The 18,350-nt window shown below is 35.1% G+C and overlaps 1 protein-coding gene across 9 annotated transcripts in view; it reads right to left on the bottom strand.

Annotated features, from left to right (window-relative positions):
* The window catches only part of INPP4B (inositol polyphosphate-4-phosphatase type II B), a 609,854-nt gene that overhangs the window by 149,849 nt on the left and 441,655 nt on the right, over positions 1 to 18,350 (bottom strand). For all 9 annotated transcript variants that reach the window (XM_074338474.1, XM_074338478.1, XM_019730779.2 and 6 more), the window contains 3 exons: positions 17,779 to 17,890; positions 12,408 to 12,480; positions 943 to 1,090 (listed from right to left, as the gene is read on the bottom strand). In XM_074338474.1, the coding sequence (XP_074194575.1) occupies positions 943 to 1,090; positions 12,408 to 12,480; positions 17,779 to 17,890 (333 nt within the window). The remainder of the gene's footprint in view (positions 1 to 942; positions 1,091 to 12,407; positions 12,481 to 17,778; positions 17,891 to 18,350) is intronic.

Genomic DNA, 18,350 nt, shown 5'->3' with positions numbered 1-18,350 from the left:
TGGCATTCCTGGGGACAGCAGAGTCTACCAAAGGGGCACAACACTAGTAAGTACTTTAGCGTACTAATGTGAGTCTAAGGCAGAAATCCAAATTTTGGACATTTCACACTCTGTTGTATATTGCAGTAATTACAAAATGTTAACTATTAACAAGATTTGTTAATTGTCTGAGATTTAGGGCCTTAACAGTGTCCAGCGTAATGTAGAATCCAGCACTTTTAAAGTCACTGGAGGTGTATAAGGCAGAGAAACAAATCGTTCGATTAGTTGTGGCTCAGAGAAATTCTCATCAACAACCAGTTCTCACATGCTTCTGCTTTACTATAAAAGTGGATTTAATTTTGATGCATGACAATATTGTCCATTCACATAGCATACTTTATAAATCATCTCAAAGAGTTTTCAGACCACTAAGTTAACTATCTGAGAGTCTTGTTACAGATGAGTGGTCCAAAGAAGAGCCAAGTAGGAATTTCTTACAGAAATGACAACCAAAATCAGATGATGTAAAGACACACAGACACAAGGTCAAATCTCAGGTTATTGGCTATACGCCAAGTTTTTCAATAGAAATATAAAGCAAGCCACAAAGGAGTCACACATGCAATTAAAATTTTTCTAGTAGTCATATTTAAAGAGAAAAAAAAAAGCAGCAGAAATTAATAATATTTTTCATTTAATCCCAACTATAAAATCAGTCTTTTTTTATCGTTGTTGTTTATGTACTAATAATTCAAAATCTGATGTGTATTTTACATTTACAGAACATCTCCAATTAGACTAGTTATATTTTAAGTGATTAATAGCCACACAGGGCTAATGGCCTCCATACTGGACAGTGCAGATCTAAAATTTTATGCTATCATCATACTTTAAGAAAAAAGATGTTTTATAGAAGAAAATAAATAATGTGAGAGACAATCATAAATTATGTTCTCTTACCTACACAAATCTTCTTTTATGTGAAGAGAGATCAATTCCTTAGGAATATGAAAAGAAAGTATGCTCTCGGACATCTGCTCCCGGATTCGCATCCACTTATTGTCAGATGTGGGAAATCTATATAATTTACACACTGGGTTCTTCAACACTGAGGAAAAAGGGAAAAATAAAAGCTTAATGGTTAAATGATAAAGAAACGCACATTAGGTGAAGGTCAATTAACAAAATCATTAATCAGGGTACCATTCTAATTATTTAATCAAAATTTGTTTTTTATCATAAGCTATTAGTGTATTTGAATTTCTAAAAATTTTGTTCTTACATCTTATTTTGTCAGTAGTTTCTGGGACATATAGTCTTTATTAAATTAAAAATGACACATCAAATTCTAATTCATAAATGTGGCTGGCTACTGTGGTTCTTTAACTTACCACCTATTAATTCCTTTCTCGTCTAAAGATTTTCTTAAAGCATATATACTTATAAATATAGATGAAAATATAGGCATTGATACATAACACACACTTTGAAAAATTATATTTCTGAATTTCTTCTCATCACTCTTAGTTAACTTATAGTAGGTGACAAGTGATAAATTATTTCAGAGGTTTTAAATGGTCCTACTACTAAAAGTTATTTATTTCTTAAATGTCAGAAAAGTTTATTCCTTGGCTTATGATCTATTACAATTCAATATCATACATACAGTGGTGCCAATGAGCCAATAACACATTTTCTTGAAACCACATATTATCAGAAGAAAGACAGGGAGACTATAAACAAACTGTGCATTTAGGGTGGGTGGACAGTGATTCGGGGAGAAGCAATAAGGCCACACCATGAAGGGCTTTCAAGAGTTAAACAGAAAGTATAGGGCCAGATATTAAAATAATACTTGATACCTTTTTTTGTGAGGAAAACACTTTTACCATATTTCCAAGCCATGTATTTCAGGGTAGAATTTTATTTCCATTGTTATTAGGCTCTCATAGACCAAAGCTTAATGGGAAAAATATATCAGATCAATCACCAATCAAGTATCTAAGACTATTTGGCTCCAGTTTACCAAGAAAGCCGAATAAAAACAGAATTTGCTATTGAAGTGGATGTAAGCTTGAAATAATACTGAGCATGGGTGTGGGTCCATGTCTCCCCAATGTACAAGGTAAAATGCCTTTCAAAATGTTAGGGTTCTATAAGACTGTATCTCATTCACTACGTGGGTAAACATATAATATTTTTCTGAACGTTAAAATGAGGATCCGTTTACCCACTCCTCTGTAACCATTCATTCTTTGAGGTACAGTTTATAAATTATTATCAGAATTGATATTACATTGGAAATCTTGATTTCAAAGATTCCACTCTTCAACAACCAGATTCAAAGCTTCCAGTGCACTTACCTACCCCATGCTAAGAAGTAGCCAGTGTTCACTTTTCAAAAGCACCAAAAGAAACCAGAAAACAGTAGAATATACTGACAGACAGTATTTAAAATCTAGAGTTGTGTGTCCAATGAGATTATATTATTAACATAAATATGATCTTTAAGTTTTGTCAATTAGATTATATCACAGATCCAAATATAAAATTAACTATATGTAGTTTCTTTTTTATTGAGGTATAATAGTCATATAACATTATATTTCAGGCATATAATGTGATGACTCAACATTTTATATATTATTAAATGATTACCACAGTAAGTGGTGTATATATATATATATATATATATATATATATATATAGATATATAATATATAATTATATATTATATATATTATTCATTATATATTAAATTATATAATATACATTATATAAATAATGTATATAAATAATATATTTAATAAATATATATAATATATTTATATATTATATATATATATATTATATATAATAGGCCTCATCTGTCACCACACATAGTTGCACATTATTTTTCTTGTGATGAGAACACTCAAGATCTATTCTTTTAGTAACTTTCAGATATGCAATACAGTATTATTAATCAGAGTCACCATGTTATATATTATACCCGCATGACTTATTTATTTTATAATTGGATATTTGTAGTTTTTGACTCCCTTCACCCATTTCACTCCCCTACCCCTGCCTCTGGCAACCACCAACCTGCTCTCTGTATCTATGAGTTTGGCATTTTTCTTTCTTTTCTTTCTTTCTTTCTTTCTTTCTTTCTTTCTTTCTTTCTTTCTTTCTTTCTTTCTCTCTCTCTCTCTCTCTCTCTCTCTCTCTCTCTCCCTCCCTCCCTCCCTCCCTCCCTCCCTCCCTCCCTCCCTCCCTCCCTCCTTCCTTCCTTCCTTTTCACATATAAGTCAGTCCACATGGTGTCTTTCTCTGTCTAACATATTTCACTTAGCATAATGCCCTCAAGGTCCGTCCATGTTGTTACAAATGGTAAGATTTTATTTTTTTAATAACTGAATAATATTCCATATATATTATATATAATACTATATATTATATATATGAAATATATATTTATATATATCACATCGTCTTTATCCATTCATTCATTGATGGGCACTTAAGTTGTTTCCATGTCTTGGCCATTGAAAATAATACCGCAATGAACATGGAGGTGTATATATATTTTTGAAGTAGTGTTTTCATTTTCTTTGCATAAATACTCAGAAGTGAAATTGCTGATTTACATAGTTCTATTTTTAATTATTTTGAGGAACTTTCATGCTGTTTTCCATAGCAGCTATACCAATTTACATTTCCAACAACAGTGCACAAGGGTTCCCTTTCCTCCACATCCTGGCCAAGATTTGCTATTTCTTGTCCTTTTGCTAATAGCCATGCTAGTAGGTGTGAGGAGATATCTCACTGTGGTTTTGATTTGCATCTCCCTGATTATTAGTCATGTTGAGCATATTTGCATGTACCCGTTGGCCATCTGTATGTTTTCTTTGGGAAAAAATGTCTATTCAGAGCCTCTACCATTTTTTTTTTAAACTGGATTATTTATTTCTTTTGCTATTGAGTTATATGAGTTCTTTATACATTTTGGATAGTAGGCCTTATCAGATGTATTTTCTTTCATCTGTAATATAAGAATTTACAGATAGCCAGTGAAAGAAACACGGTATTTCATTCATTTTTAATGTGACAATGTTTGAAAGATATAAAGAATTTTTCTATACCCTCTATTGTCATAACTCTAGAGTCAGAGAAAAAAAAAAGTATGTGTTGAATTCAATATAGTGTCAGTCAGGTTAAACCATTCATAAACTCTCATGAATTCTAATATAGTTAACATGATCAGGAATATAAATGTATCCTTTTGTAGTAAGACAAAAAAAAAAATCTCCAAAATGTCCTTAGTAACCTAAATAAATATTCAATTACTTGGTTTATCGCTACTCAGTATATGCGTGCTGCCTTTTAACCTTTTTTTTTTTTTTAAATACATAGAATCTTTGTACCTTTCAAACCATGGTTTAAATCCTTGGATTTTTCTTGTCTTTTTAAAAACAATAATAATTTTTTAGAAAATCTGTATTTTTGAATTAAGTTACAAATTACAAAATTCTTAATTTTCTGTTATCACAGAACTAGTCCTTCAACTTTTGGTTTTATTGTTTTCATTTTAATGTTTTTCAATGCATTCTAAATATAAACTTTTTTTTTTTAGCAGAAATCAAGGGCAGTTCGATTAATGAGCTCCAGAACTTTCCTCTGACCACCCCACCATACACAACATCCAAGGATTCTATGAGAATACTGCTGTTTTTAAGGGAAACAATTGGAACAAATAATTTTAAAAATCAGACAACTTGATCATCCAAAAAAAAAAAAAAAATCCCCAATAATGTCTTCTATCTAACTTTCATGATACAATTCTGATCTTTTAAAACTCATAGGTCTCTAAACATTAGTACTAAATCATGTATGAGTGTATTTATCAGGATCTCAATGTAGATACAGAGAGATCCACTTTGCAACCTAATTTGATCCAGCAGGATTCTTACTCTGTATCCTAAAGTACCATATATTGGAGTATAATTTTAAAAATGAAAAACAAATATGGTCTGACTTTTAACTACCATGTAAATTTGTTGCACTGTTTACAAAAATGACCAGATAAGATGTTCTCAACTCAAAATTCTTGCCGGATTAATAGTGGGGAGATTTTGTCAATCTCACATAAAAGAAATGCATGGTACTCATGCATCAAATATTGAACAATGGACCATAAATGATGAATATTTTTGTCAATTTTTTAATGCTTCTCCCTTATAGCAGAGATAAAATTTTGACAGTTCTGCACATACACTTCAGCTGTGCAAATGAATCTGTCACTTTAAGCTCTGCCTCTCCACTGATGCCAAATTTTTCTTCATATAAGAGATGCATTTCTGACCACACAATAGTTTCAACTCAGCAACAATAACTATCTAACATCTATTACAAGTTCCTTTTAAGGACAGACTTGTGTTTATTCTCTTCATTTTTTTCCCCACTGTTTTTGCCAAAACAATTATTAAAAATATCACGTAACAGATTCTACCAAGAGAAAAGTAGTGGAGATATTTGGACCACATCGTGGTCTTGTGATGACTTAAGAAGGGTAAAGTTCTAAGGTGGTCCACCTGTTGATACATTCCCTTAGGCCTACCCCATAGGTGAACATGTGGATAGAAAGGAAATAACAGATTTACCTCCCAAACTGCAGCACAACTCAAATCTCTATATTGTCTCTCCCAGACACTGTAACAGGGTCTCTTTAACAAGATAGTATGCCGCCTGCTATTTTGTGGGATTCAGCAATTGTGAAAGCCAAGCTGCTCCAATTTTGAATGATCAAAGTAAAGACCCCAAGGAAATGGTCAACGAAGCCAACACACAGACAACACACACAAAAAGATGACTGCTCAAGCAACCCAGGGCAGAAAAGATAAACCAGAGAGATATCACAGGGTGATTTTTCTCTTTTCTGTGTCTCTGTTAGGGATGTCAGTGGATTGGACAAAAAATTTTGGAAATCTGGATTCTGGGTAGAGGGAATCATCAAAAAGCTTTATTCTATCAGGTAGTGTTTAATGTATTTCTCCAGTGGATGGTCATTTGTGATTATCTTCATGTACATTCTTGCTTTTGGGAGGTGATAGGAGTTACATATTTAAATGGAATCTGACTTTAATGTACTGCAGATTCTTGTAGAGAATCTATTCATTCTGTAGCTTTTAATTATGCAGTTGTTCAATAGTTTAATTATTCAGATGAATGTACATACATTGCCTATTCTCCAAATGCTACATTATACTTACCATAGATAAGTCTGTGTAATCCAATTAGATACTGACAGACCCTTATTTGTACTTGAAAATATCTTAGATTTATATACATTTTAAATGTCTGTTGGCTCTTTTTAAGACTGGGTGAGAAATGAAATCTCACTAAAACACTATACTAAGCGTGGCTAATAGAAAAGAGGGTAAGAAAACATGAGAAGGACTCCAAAAATACAGTAAAGAGGTATCTCTTTAAAAGTAATGAAGATAAAATTAATTGCTAAAAAAAAAAAAGAAAGAAAAGAAAAACAAACTTCCAAGAAATTTTTAGTTACTATTCTCTAGCTTTGTTATAAAATCCAAATTGTGTTACTGTTTGTGTGGTGTTGCAAAATAATAAAAAAAGAACACAAATAGGATATAAGTTGAGTTAGACAAAGTGCTAGTCTAGCCAAACCCACAAACTCTTGACCTGACCCTCCATCTTCAATTCAAGGCCAACGATAAGAAAACCTATAACAGATATCAGAATAAAACATAAAAATAATATTTGTGGGCCTTTAGTCACTAAATGGTGATGATTGGTAAATTTAATGTGTAGAATTTGGATTTTAGATTTGGGGTGGTCAAAAAAAATGATTTGCTTCACTTATTCTAGTTTGATTTGCCCTGTTTATTCCAGTTCAGTCATTAAAGGACAAAACTAGAGAACATAGAAGCTGGCTCATATTTCGTGCTAAGTGACCTGTAGTTCACTGAATTCAAGTTGTTTCTTGCCAATTTGCCTCTGATCAAGGCATTCCCTAGAACTCAAAGGAGCACCCCTCTTTCCTATATAGGTCATCATCCTATAAACTCAGCTCTGCCAGCACCTCCTCCAGGAATTCTGCCTTGACTTCCACCCCATCTCCCCACTGGTGTCCCTCCTTTGTATTTCCCATCCCCATCCCTAGCATGGTTCTTGCCAGCTGTGCTACAATCGTTTGTTTACTGTTTAGTGGCCCCCATGAGAATGACAGCTTTGTGAAAGCCAGGACTGTTCTGCTTTCCTCATTCTCATTTTATCTCCTGTACTTAGCACAGTGACCACTACATACAAACATCCCACAGAAATGAGCTTAAACCTTGCAAATCAGATATTTCCCACCACTCCTTTCCTCAGGAGGAGAACAGCTAGAGTACCCAAAACTGTGTACACTGAGAAGGGGAAATACAGGAGGCAAGGACGCAATTAAAAAACCATACTTCAAGGGAGAGCACAGAACATGAGAACAAAGAAAGGAAAAATCATACGTGAGAGAAAGGTCTCCTCACGTTCATCCACAAAATATTAACTTTTTGACTATATCATCTTGTCTGAATTTTTCTTCTAGTTTACCTAAAGTGGGCAGTGGAGGAGGAAATGTACGTACAACAGAAAGATAGTGGAAGCATTTAAAGGTGTCTAAGAGATGATTCCCTTGATTATTAGTGAATTTCATTCTTCCATTGAAACTACTTAACATCTTAAATATATTAGCGCACAGTAATGAGACTATATGGAAATTCCAAAGAGCAAGGTTAATGGACTCCACTGCATTTGTTAAAACAGCAAAGGACAAAGATATCTGGTGATAAGTATACAAGTATAGGATCAAGCGCCAATGTTATAAGCCAAAATGACTCCCAACTGTATATATCAGAGAGTTATAAATACAAGGGTAAAATCTATATGAACTAGTATGGAGAAAATACATCAGAAATGTCGTCGTTAATATAAAATGATATCATCCAAAATTTGACAAGATAGTAGATTTAGTATCATGTGAATGAAAATTTAAAAAAAAGGGGGGGGGAACTGGGATGTGCTTTTTGTCTAGAATTCATCAGGACTCAAATAAGTATAGAAGGGAACATTTTTGACAATCTCTTAAAATATTCTGAGTCATGCGTTGCTTTGGATGTTGGTGGTGGTGAGGAGAATGTGACCCCAATATTTAGCTCAGTTATGTGACATTATAAAAGGCACTTAAAATCTATGGTACACTGTAAGGAAGAAAACATTTAAAAATGATAATTTGGTAATAATTTTTAAGGAAAGTAATAAATTATTTTACTTCAAACTTAATTAAACTTGAACATTTTTTCTCATGGAGAGAATAACAATGTGGTTTTCTGTTACCTGAACCATAAATTCAAATGATAAGATATACCTGTTGTCAGCCATTTGGCAAAAAATGTATTGAGTTTCTATTGTATTCTGGTCCTGGAGATACAGAAATAAATAAGCAATGTTCCTTCTTTTTAAATAGCTTATAACCTAGCATGTTCTGCAAAGCAACAGTAGTAGATGGCTATTTGGAGAGAAAAAGAATGAAAAATACAGTGGCCTATTTTGAGAAAAGGTGTGATTGATCTGTGAAGCAAGAAATACAGACATTAATAAATTCTCCAAACAGGGCAAACTGTATGCCTTTAGGACTGACAGCAGGACAGTCTCTGCTCAGACTTCAGCTGGCAGGGTCATGGAAATCACCGCTGTCAGATACACCCTTTGTGAACATGAAAGGCAGTATACATGTTGATATACAGCATGAAAGTGGTCATTAAAGAATATAGAGGATAATTTCGTGAATCAAGAAGTATGAATTCAATCAAGGAAGATGCTGCACCAGATCCAATGCTTACTGACAGGGGGAAACTCACTCAAAATGTGAAGATAATGGAAAGCTTAGTGACAGAGCCCATGAGTGCCACAGATTTGGCATAGTATCTAAGGGTTCGGTGAAATACTCTAGCAGTATACTTTTACAAGGACAATTGGGAGAGTAAAGAAATAGAGAAAGAATTGTCTTCCTGACAAAAATTTTAAAAGGTGTATCTGTGGTCAGGCTAATTACACAGAAATAACTCCTAAGACCACAGCAAATGACAAAGAAGTGATATGTGACTCCATGTGAAACAGATTAAAATGAAAACTTTTATGAAACATTTCTAAAGTGAAGGAAAAAATAATAAAAGCTAAACTAAGCTATGTCACCTTCAAACATTTGAGAGCCAAAAAGAAGTCAGAGACTGTTCAGGTTAATTTGCTCATTTAGAAGAACCGATGTCCACATTGGCTAAACTGTCTGTCAGGGTCACAAGGCTGGTTGGCACATCGAGGCTTTGACACCAGATCTGCCCGTTGTTAGTGCCCTTACGTTAATGCCACAAGATCCCACTCATTATTGTCCTGCTATAGACAAGGTGCCTCATGAAGTGATTTAGCAGGACATAGGAGAGACCTAAACGTCTGCACCTCTCTCAGATCAAAATTAACTTCCCCTATGCCCGCCCCCAACAACAAGCAAAAGTGTTCTTACCTCCATTTTGTTTAAATCAATAAGCAAAGAGTCAAAGAGGTGCATCTACTATTTGAACTTTATTGTATGAGTTATATACTTATATAATTAGAAAGTAAACTAAGTAAGAGCTTCGCATTTCTAATACTTACTGTGTCTTCTAGTGTGTCTGTTTCAGAGAATATAAAACCCAACAGCAAAAAGGAATTTGGTTATCTTTCTTCTGGAATTGTAAATTATGCTCCCCACCCCCACTCCCATCCCCTACACACACTTCTAGTTCTTTCTCTCCTTCTGCTCTCAATTCCCCAGACTCCCAACATACACATTAAACTCGCAAGGCAAAACAGGGCGTGGAAAAAGTGAGACCTTAGGGGGAAGAGATTTTTCTTTTTTAGTTTTACAACAGATAAGTGAATTTCCTGAATTATAAATTAAACCTCTAGAGATATAAATAGAATAGGGAAGAGCTGCTATGAGATATGGCATTCTCTTACACTCACTCAATAAGTACTTCATAACTCACTTGATGCTGGCAAGTTCCATATAATACATTAATTCAAAGACTTGGGAAGAATGTCAATAGCTCCTTTTGCCTACAGATTAAAAAAAAAAAAAAAGCCACCTGGGAATATAATGGATTAATTCCAAAGTTGCTGAGTTTAGACAGATAAATAAATAGAACAAAAGAAAAAGGTACACATAAGCCAATGTCACACGTCTTCTCTATCTACACAATACACTTTTATGTTTTGAACAGAAACATTTCGTAAGTAGTACTTTAGCTGCACTTTTTTTTTTAAGTCTAGCTTTTATAACACTTGACTGTTACTTAGTCTTGTCTTTCCCAAATAGAAGAAGGTTCAAAGGTATATTTGTGGCAAATATCCTAGGTTCCGAGTGCTCCTCCTTGGTGCCCAGACTAAGGAGAGTGGAAAAGTGTCATTGGAGCTAAGGGGAGTATCACCGCCAAAACAACTGTCACCTCCATGAAAGCAGGAAAGCAGTAAGCAATCACCTCTCACCACACTACGTAAGTCTATTTTAATTGCAGAGTGCAATTGCATGTCAGTTGTTTTTGTCATATTACAATTTACACAATAAGAATAGTACCCTAGTAAGCCAGAAGAGTTAGTACACTTCCAAGCATGTGGTACAGGTCTTATGGCACAAGTGTTAGGAGCTGCAGATTTATTTTTCACTATATTCCCTCCGTCTCTGCTTCCTTAGGTAATATATTCTCATACTTACAGAGCCATTTCTCTCTTTGTCTTTGAAATTTATTTTATATTAAGCCAATCAGAATTTTAAAAATGGTACTTCTTTTTGTGTGCATAAAAAATTACAAGGTTCATATGAGTGAATCATTACAAAATTATCTCGTAGTATAAGTGATTTTGGTGATAACCTGATTCATTCAAACTGTATTTAAAATGAATGTAACATCGCCTACACTCAAAATTATTTCTCAAAACTGACAGTTAGTAAATTAAATAGATTATTTAGATGTATTAAAATAAATGACTAAAAGTTTGGTCAACTTTCACGTGGAAAAATAAATGTGAGGAGGACATTTAGAGGATACAGTAGATATTTTAACCACACTGATAACTTATCAAGTCCTTTTATGGTACGTGGCTGGTCCAACTGTCTGGGTCGACCCTTCACTGTTTAATGCACATTTTTCCAATATTACGTGCTTAATAAATTTTTTAAAAACATATTATTTGGTATAAATTGAGAAGAAGCTGCTCTTCATTGGTATAATCCCTCATTCTACACAAGTATAGCTACTGTTTTGTTGTGTTGTTAAATTTTATTTTCCATTCCTGTAGGTATTAACACAAAGAGCTGCCTTCCCTTTTTCCACTCCCTTTTCCTATTATCAGTGGATTCCTTCAGGGAAAAATGGTTAATAGTTTAGGGGTTATGTGTTAGTAAGCCTTTAAAATTTGGTATCATTCATTAAGCTGATTATTATGCTATCTATTTCTTTGTTTAAATGCACAACGTGGCAGGGCTAAAAAAATTTTACAGCTTATTCTGTTGGTACATTAGCGTATTAATTAATGGCTTTTTAGTAATAGCACAGCCTAGTAATTAAAAGCAAAGGCCTTGAGATAAAAACTGGATTTAAATTCTGAACCTGTTACATGCTAGGTAGATGACCTTGACCAATTGCTTCATCTGTCACCCAGGGATAATGACAGTGCCTTCACAGCACTCATCAGATCTCAGAAAGCAAGGTAAGATAAGGGATGTAAGGCATTAAGCATATCACCTGTCACTGTAATAGTTATCATTCACAATATTATTATTGGTACCATAATTTATATTATTCAAAATGTTAACTCCATAATTTACATATACGTATTATCACACATTTTTAACTGTACCTTATGTCTCAATTTTACTCACAAGGTCATCATCTAACACACTGTTTAATGCCTTGTTGAAATGCAAATATATTACTATAAGAAACATAGTATATACATACATATCCAGAAATGTACAAATATGTGTGCGAATTTTTCCTACTGGACCCATAAATCTACTGTTTTAACAACTTTATTTTGAGTTCTATAATGAGAAAGTCAAACTAAATAAAAGTTTCACATTTCTAATACTTACTCAGTCTTCCAGTGGGTCTTGCTTCAAATCATATAAAATCCAACAGCTAACAGGAATTTGTTTTGCCATACAGCCAAAGTATTTCCTTCTCTTTCTTACGGAATTGTCAAATCTACCCCCACTTTATTGGCTCCTCATTATTACCAATTATTAAGTGTTCACACTTGATTCTGTTAGAATGCTGTTGAGATTCAGTGTTGAGTTTGGAGGAAATCAAAATGTATCTCATGTAAGTTTCTAGAACTGAGGTACATACCTGCATTCAAAAAAGGTAAGTTGTCTTTTCCGCTCACACTTTCTGGGGCTGTACATTCACATACCAGTGCACACTAGGAAAGCACAAAAGGAAAAGAAAACATATTTGAAAGAAATCAAAATATGAAAATTCTTTTATTTTGTTTACAAAATAGGAGGCAATGCACATGATTTCAAAAAATTTTGAGCAAGACATTTTTGTACAACTATTTGCAGCTTTATCTTTACTAGGAAGCTTGTTTAACTTGTGATTATTTACTTATATTTATATATAATATGATTGTATTATATAATTATAGACTGCATTTCGGTTCTAGTTAAAGACTATGTAGGAAAGAAAATGAAAAGTGGGAAGGGATTGTTCCCACATGCTAGAGAGATATGTTCGTAGTACAGCAAATCACATCTGACAAGCTGAATGAAGAGTTTTATATTTCTGACAGCTGGGATGATTTTCAATCAATAAAAAGCAAATTATTTTCTAGAAATTATTCTGAATCAATACAAAGAAAATTATTTTTAAGTAAAGGCAACTGTAAATAAAAAAAAATTATACTGTAGCATCTAATTACATAAGAAAAAAGGAGAGTTTGTGTCCAGCAAAACAATGCAAACACTTGCTCATAAAGTATGAGGGCAATGTATAAAGATGCTGAGCCAGAGATCACACGCTCATGAGCCTTTACAGAACTGACACTTCTCCAGCCAGAAAGACAGAAGAAACACAGAAGAGCACATCGACAAGTTCTAAGAAAGTGAACCACGAGCGGGAGACCATATCCCGGATAACCTATCACTACGTGGGGACTCTCCTTCAGCTTCCCAGGAAACTGTAACTAACAGAGGAAGCAAAACTCTTCTGGCCCCAGGAGGTTGACAAAGGACCTATTTTCACACAGCCAGTAATTTTTTCTTCAAATGAGTTCCTTTCTCTCTCTAGCCAAAAAACAAAAACAAAAACAAAACAAAACAAAAAACAAAACAAAACAAAAAAGGAGGAAGGCTGAGGAAGGAGAGTGAATTTTTTAGAGGAACTATATCAGACATAAACTAATAAACACAAATACAAACAAAACAAACAAAACCCCAGAAAGTTCTTTTGGTGATGAGTTCTGAGAGAAACAGCCATCCTTGAGGAGCATGCATGGCTCTGCTCACGAGGCACTAGGGCCCAGACCACCCTCCCTAGGAGAGTGCATCAGAACTGCACTCTCTGTCTGTCTCCCTCCACCCTTCCTCCTCCAGGCACTGGCCTACTTTGAGAATGTTACTCTCTGTATTCTAATGGTCCACTACTTATTCCTCTATCATCACATTCATCACATTACTCAGAATCTTTTTTAATGGGGAAAAATGTGCTTTATAACTTTTCCAGGGCTTATATTTGAGGTCCTAGTAGAGTGAAAGAATGAATAACTGCAAACAGCTCTTAAAATTTGATGTTCTCTAAATCTTTGTCCTGACCAACTGGAAGTCAGAGGGGATCCCTTCTTATAATCCACAGCTATTTTAGAAACGCCCTTCCTAAATCACCAGAGCAATGTGCAGGGATGCTTGGCCATACTTAAAATTCTTTATTTCTCCTATTTCCAGTATTACCTCTACTCCTGTCAGCCTATATGGGCTGATAAAATAGTCTTTTGTAAACATTACATTCATCACATCCATGTTCTGTTCCAGAATGGATAACGGTTATTTGCTGCCCAATCAAATCCTGTGTTCTCAGACTGGTCTTCAAATCCTTTCCTGATTTGCCCCTGATATCCTTCCACCTAATAACGAGGTATATAGCTATGGTCCACCCTCCTTTCCATCTACAATATCACTTATAGGAATGGTTTAGATTAAACCTTTTCAGTGAAGACGCCGTTATTCATAGGGATCAGGCTATTATCCTAAGAAACTGCTTCCCTACATGGAGGCCACCCTGTCTCTGTGTCATTAAAGACAACTCTCTGTTTCCTAAAAGAAGGCCTTGATTATTTAACAAATAGATACAGAAATATAACTTTCATACAGTCGTAATTCCCATCCACACTGGGAATGTCCACACAGGTACTTAGGACAATTTTAACATTCTTATTTTGCAATGTTTGTATTGTCTTTAAAGGTTTACTATTCAAAATGCTCTCCTGATTTAAATGCATGAAACCAACAGAAAACACCCAATAAATATTTTAATATTTACTAAATTACTCGATATTTTCATATTTGTACTCGGTAATTCTTTTTTTCAATTGTTTCCTGAGTGTACCTTCTATCTTTATCTAGCGAAACACAACATTTCTTATTTTTTTGGCTAATTTAATTTATTTATTTACAACTGACCCTAGAATCATTTTTGCACTTGCTAGATGCTACAGAAAATGCAAAGATTAAAAGAAATGTGGACTCTGTACTTAAGGAGGCTTAAGCTACGTATACCGTTCATGGCTACCACTATGAAGGATAGCTGCCGCATTACACACTTACATGGTGGGTGCTCTCAGCGTAATGACTTCCCATTTGTGATTCTGAGCAGGAATAACAAACATCACACACTTTTTATGCCACAAGGAGCACCCTATGCCTATCGATTTTAATGAATACTTTAAAAAATGTCATGTGATGGAAATTGTGGCCAAGGAGAAGAAACAAGATATGTAAAATTCTTGAAGCTAGCTTAATGATTTTGAATATCAACTAATATATCAATTTTCCATGCATTGGGCTAGAAAATTGGACAAATTGTAAGAACAATGATCATAAAGCTCAGTATGAATTCATCCAAGACAAATACTTCTTGGCAACGCTCTTTCACATCTGTTAGTGTATTCCTTAAATCATGGTTTGCTAAGTTGGGTCTGGAGTCTCCTGGAAGTCACTGATAACTTTTGTCTTTGCATCGTCTGTAGCATCTAGCAGGGGGCGAAGATGAAATTATTTCCATAGTAATACTGAAACATCTGTTTGCCTCTCCCTCTCTTACAAGCCTATATGGAATTTTCTGGAGACCATAGGGCATAATCATGTAACAGCTAATGGTATGTGTGCCTGTGTACTCTTCTGTTTTAATATTTCTTGTTTGAATCAAATATGATCAATTTCTATAGACATAAGCCACATAAGCAAAGTCTCTAATACAGTACATATCGATGGATGAAATCCACATAAATACTCGTATGTCATTAACCCACATGACTATGGTGCTAAGAGTAGTTCCATTTCTTTCTCCCCAATTCATGCAAACCAGTGAGAGGGATGTGGTTTTAGGGATAACCTCTATTTCAGTGACTTTGTCTTCTCATATGTTCCAATCATTCACTAACTTCAGGACTTAAATCACCTTTAGTAATAAACTGTGTTAATGTATTTCATAGGGATTTTGATTTAGCAGATATGCAAAAGGGTCCTTGTATTTGCATTTCTAACAAACACTCGGGTAATTCTGACCACACTTTGAAAAACACTGAGATAAAGTTATTTCCGGGTAACTCTTCTAAATATCATGCATAGTGGACCTACCATGTGTTCTTCCTTCAATCATGCATATTCCTAGGGAGTGCCATCAGAGTTTATAGCAACTTTATAAAAAACTTTGCAAAAGGTCAAGGTTCACTAAGAATTCAGACAGGAAGAAGGTAATGCCAACATACTTGTGACTCGTACACAGTTTGCGCTGACACTGCCACCTCCTATTTCTAGGACAGCTCAGTTAAGTCTTTTTTTAAGTTCACATTACTAAGCCAGAAACATAAATTATGACTTGGGTGGGGCATATTCCTGCGTATCGAGTTCTCCATTTACGAAAAGAGTGTGACTCAATTTGCGCTACCTCATAATAGCAACATGGTAAAGGAGTCCAGGGGTGGACGAGCTCTGAGGAGAATAGGGAGGTGGCCAGTAATATTAGGTTGGTGCAAAAGTAAGTGTGGTTTTTGCAATTATTTTTAACCTTTTAAACCGCAATTACTTTTGTACCAACTAATAGCTTCAGAGGCAGGGAAAGTAGCCCTACTTAGAATTGGAAAGTGTTTCTGCTCCTGGTCTCCTGGTACACTGCCACCGATTCAGGCACGATTATCTGCCTATTCCCACTCTCAGTTCCCACTTAGCTTCTCATTCTTCCCTCTGCCATCTTGACACAAGCATCCACATGGTGGTGACTAAAATGGGTGTAATATCAAACTCCAAAGGACACAAGGACTGAATGAAGCCCCAAGACATGGGTCTTGATTATTAGGATTTGCTGCACAACTTTACCGCGGCCCCAATATTTGCAAAGAACCGGACTCAAACTCTGGGCCTCCTCAGAATATTTTCATGATCTGGGATACATTCTGAGGGAAAGGAGGGGATCAGACAGGAACAATCCTTGAGGATGCAGGTAAGATCTTAGCCTATTCTGGGGAAAGGACAATGTGTTTTTGAAAAGCAATGTTAGACATATTTTGTAAAGTTAATTATTTGTTAAGTGTTACGTAAACATCTTCCACACAGACATTTCCTTACTACCAAAAATTCAAATGTTCCCAGATAAGAGACACTAAGCCAGAAAATAAGTCACAGTAGGCCTTCTCATTAAAAAAAATGTTCATTTCTGAAAAGGCAGGAATTATAGTGTACATACAAACTCATTTTCCTGAAAACAAAACAAAACAAACCAAAAAAACTGTTAGCAGTTTTAAGTCTGTCCTTTGTGCCTCAATAAAATAGGCAACTGATTTCCTAAGGCAGGAATTTAGGCTAATGCTTATATCAAGATTCTCTTTCCTGGAGAAAAGAAAGTGGAAAGAAAGTATAACTCCTGGACATGTGCTGATATGCTGGAAGCCTTTATCCTGGGCACGAGGAAGTTGTTTTGTCTCCAAGTGACTTTGCCCTTCCAGAGCTCTCTGCTGTATACTAGTTCCTGCTTCTCTCTCTGCAGTTTCATAAGGCAAAACATTATTAAATCGACACTCCTTCACATAAAAATGAAATCTAAATTCAAACTGCATCTTTTTCCAAAGACAGCTCTGAGAGTAGGAGAGTGATTACTTTTGGCAATAGCCCTCCCAGAATCTTCTGTGCATCTCACATAGGGTTAATTATGGCAGAATGCAACAGTGATCAACACTTTTGTTCCAGCTGAGAAGAGGCAAAGTCAACACAGGAGCCAACAGTGGAGAGGAATGTGTTTCTGAATGGCATGTGGCTTTGCGTCGTTCCATGCAAATAGGTCCTCTGGTTCAGAGGATGAAACACTGCGAGACTCAAAATCCAGAGCTGATTTCTCATTTGGCTCGTGAATAATGAGATTTCATACCCTACAGAGGTGTTGGTGATTCGGGCATCTGTCAAAACTGATCATTTCTAATTTAATTTGCGTGATGAGCTGGCTGAGACCCTACCTTTTGTGCCTGTACATCTGTCGTGATGTGGTCAGCTTCTCCATCCTCAATCTCCCCCATCTTCACGACACTGACCTCTATGGTGCCAACAACTTTGCCACCATCTGAAGTTCTGCAACCGAAAATAAATGAGATGCAAAGGTAAGACTCTTCCCTCTCCTTAAATTACAGTGGTACCCCCATCACCCGCGATTTCGCAGTCTGTGGTTTCAGTTACCCGCGAGCACTGCAGTCCGAAAATATTAAATGGGAAATCCGAGAAATAAACAATTCTTAAGTTTTAAAAATGTGCGCCGTTCTGAGTGGCATAATGAAATCTCACCCAGTCCTGCTCCATCCTGCCTGGAACTTGAATCATCCCTTTGTCCAGCAAATCTATGCCGTATGTACAATACATACAGTAAGATATTTTGAAAGAGAAAGAGGGACACAGGCCACACTCACATGACTTTTACTACAGTATATTGTTATAACTGTCCTATTTTATTATTGGTTAGTGTTGTTAATCTCTTACTGTGCTAAATTATTAATTAGTTTTATGATAGGTATATAAGTATAGGAAAACTCAGGCA

The sequence above is a fragment of the Rhinolophus sinicus genome, linkage group LG07, assembly GCF_036562045.2.
Source record: "Rhinolophus sinicus isolate RSC01 linkage group LG07, ASM3656204v1, whole genome shotgun sequence".
Taxonomy (NCBI): Eukaryota; Metazoa; Chordata; class Mammalia; order Chiroptera; family Rhinolophidae; genus Rhinolophus; species Rhinolophus sinicus.
The sequence above is the reverse complement of the archived record's forward strand: the minus strand, read 5'-3'. Positions and strand labels throughout refer to the sequence as shown.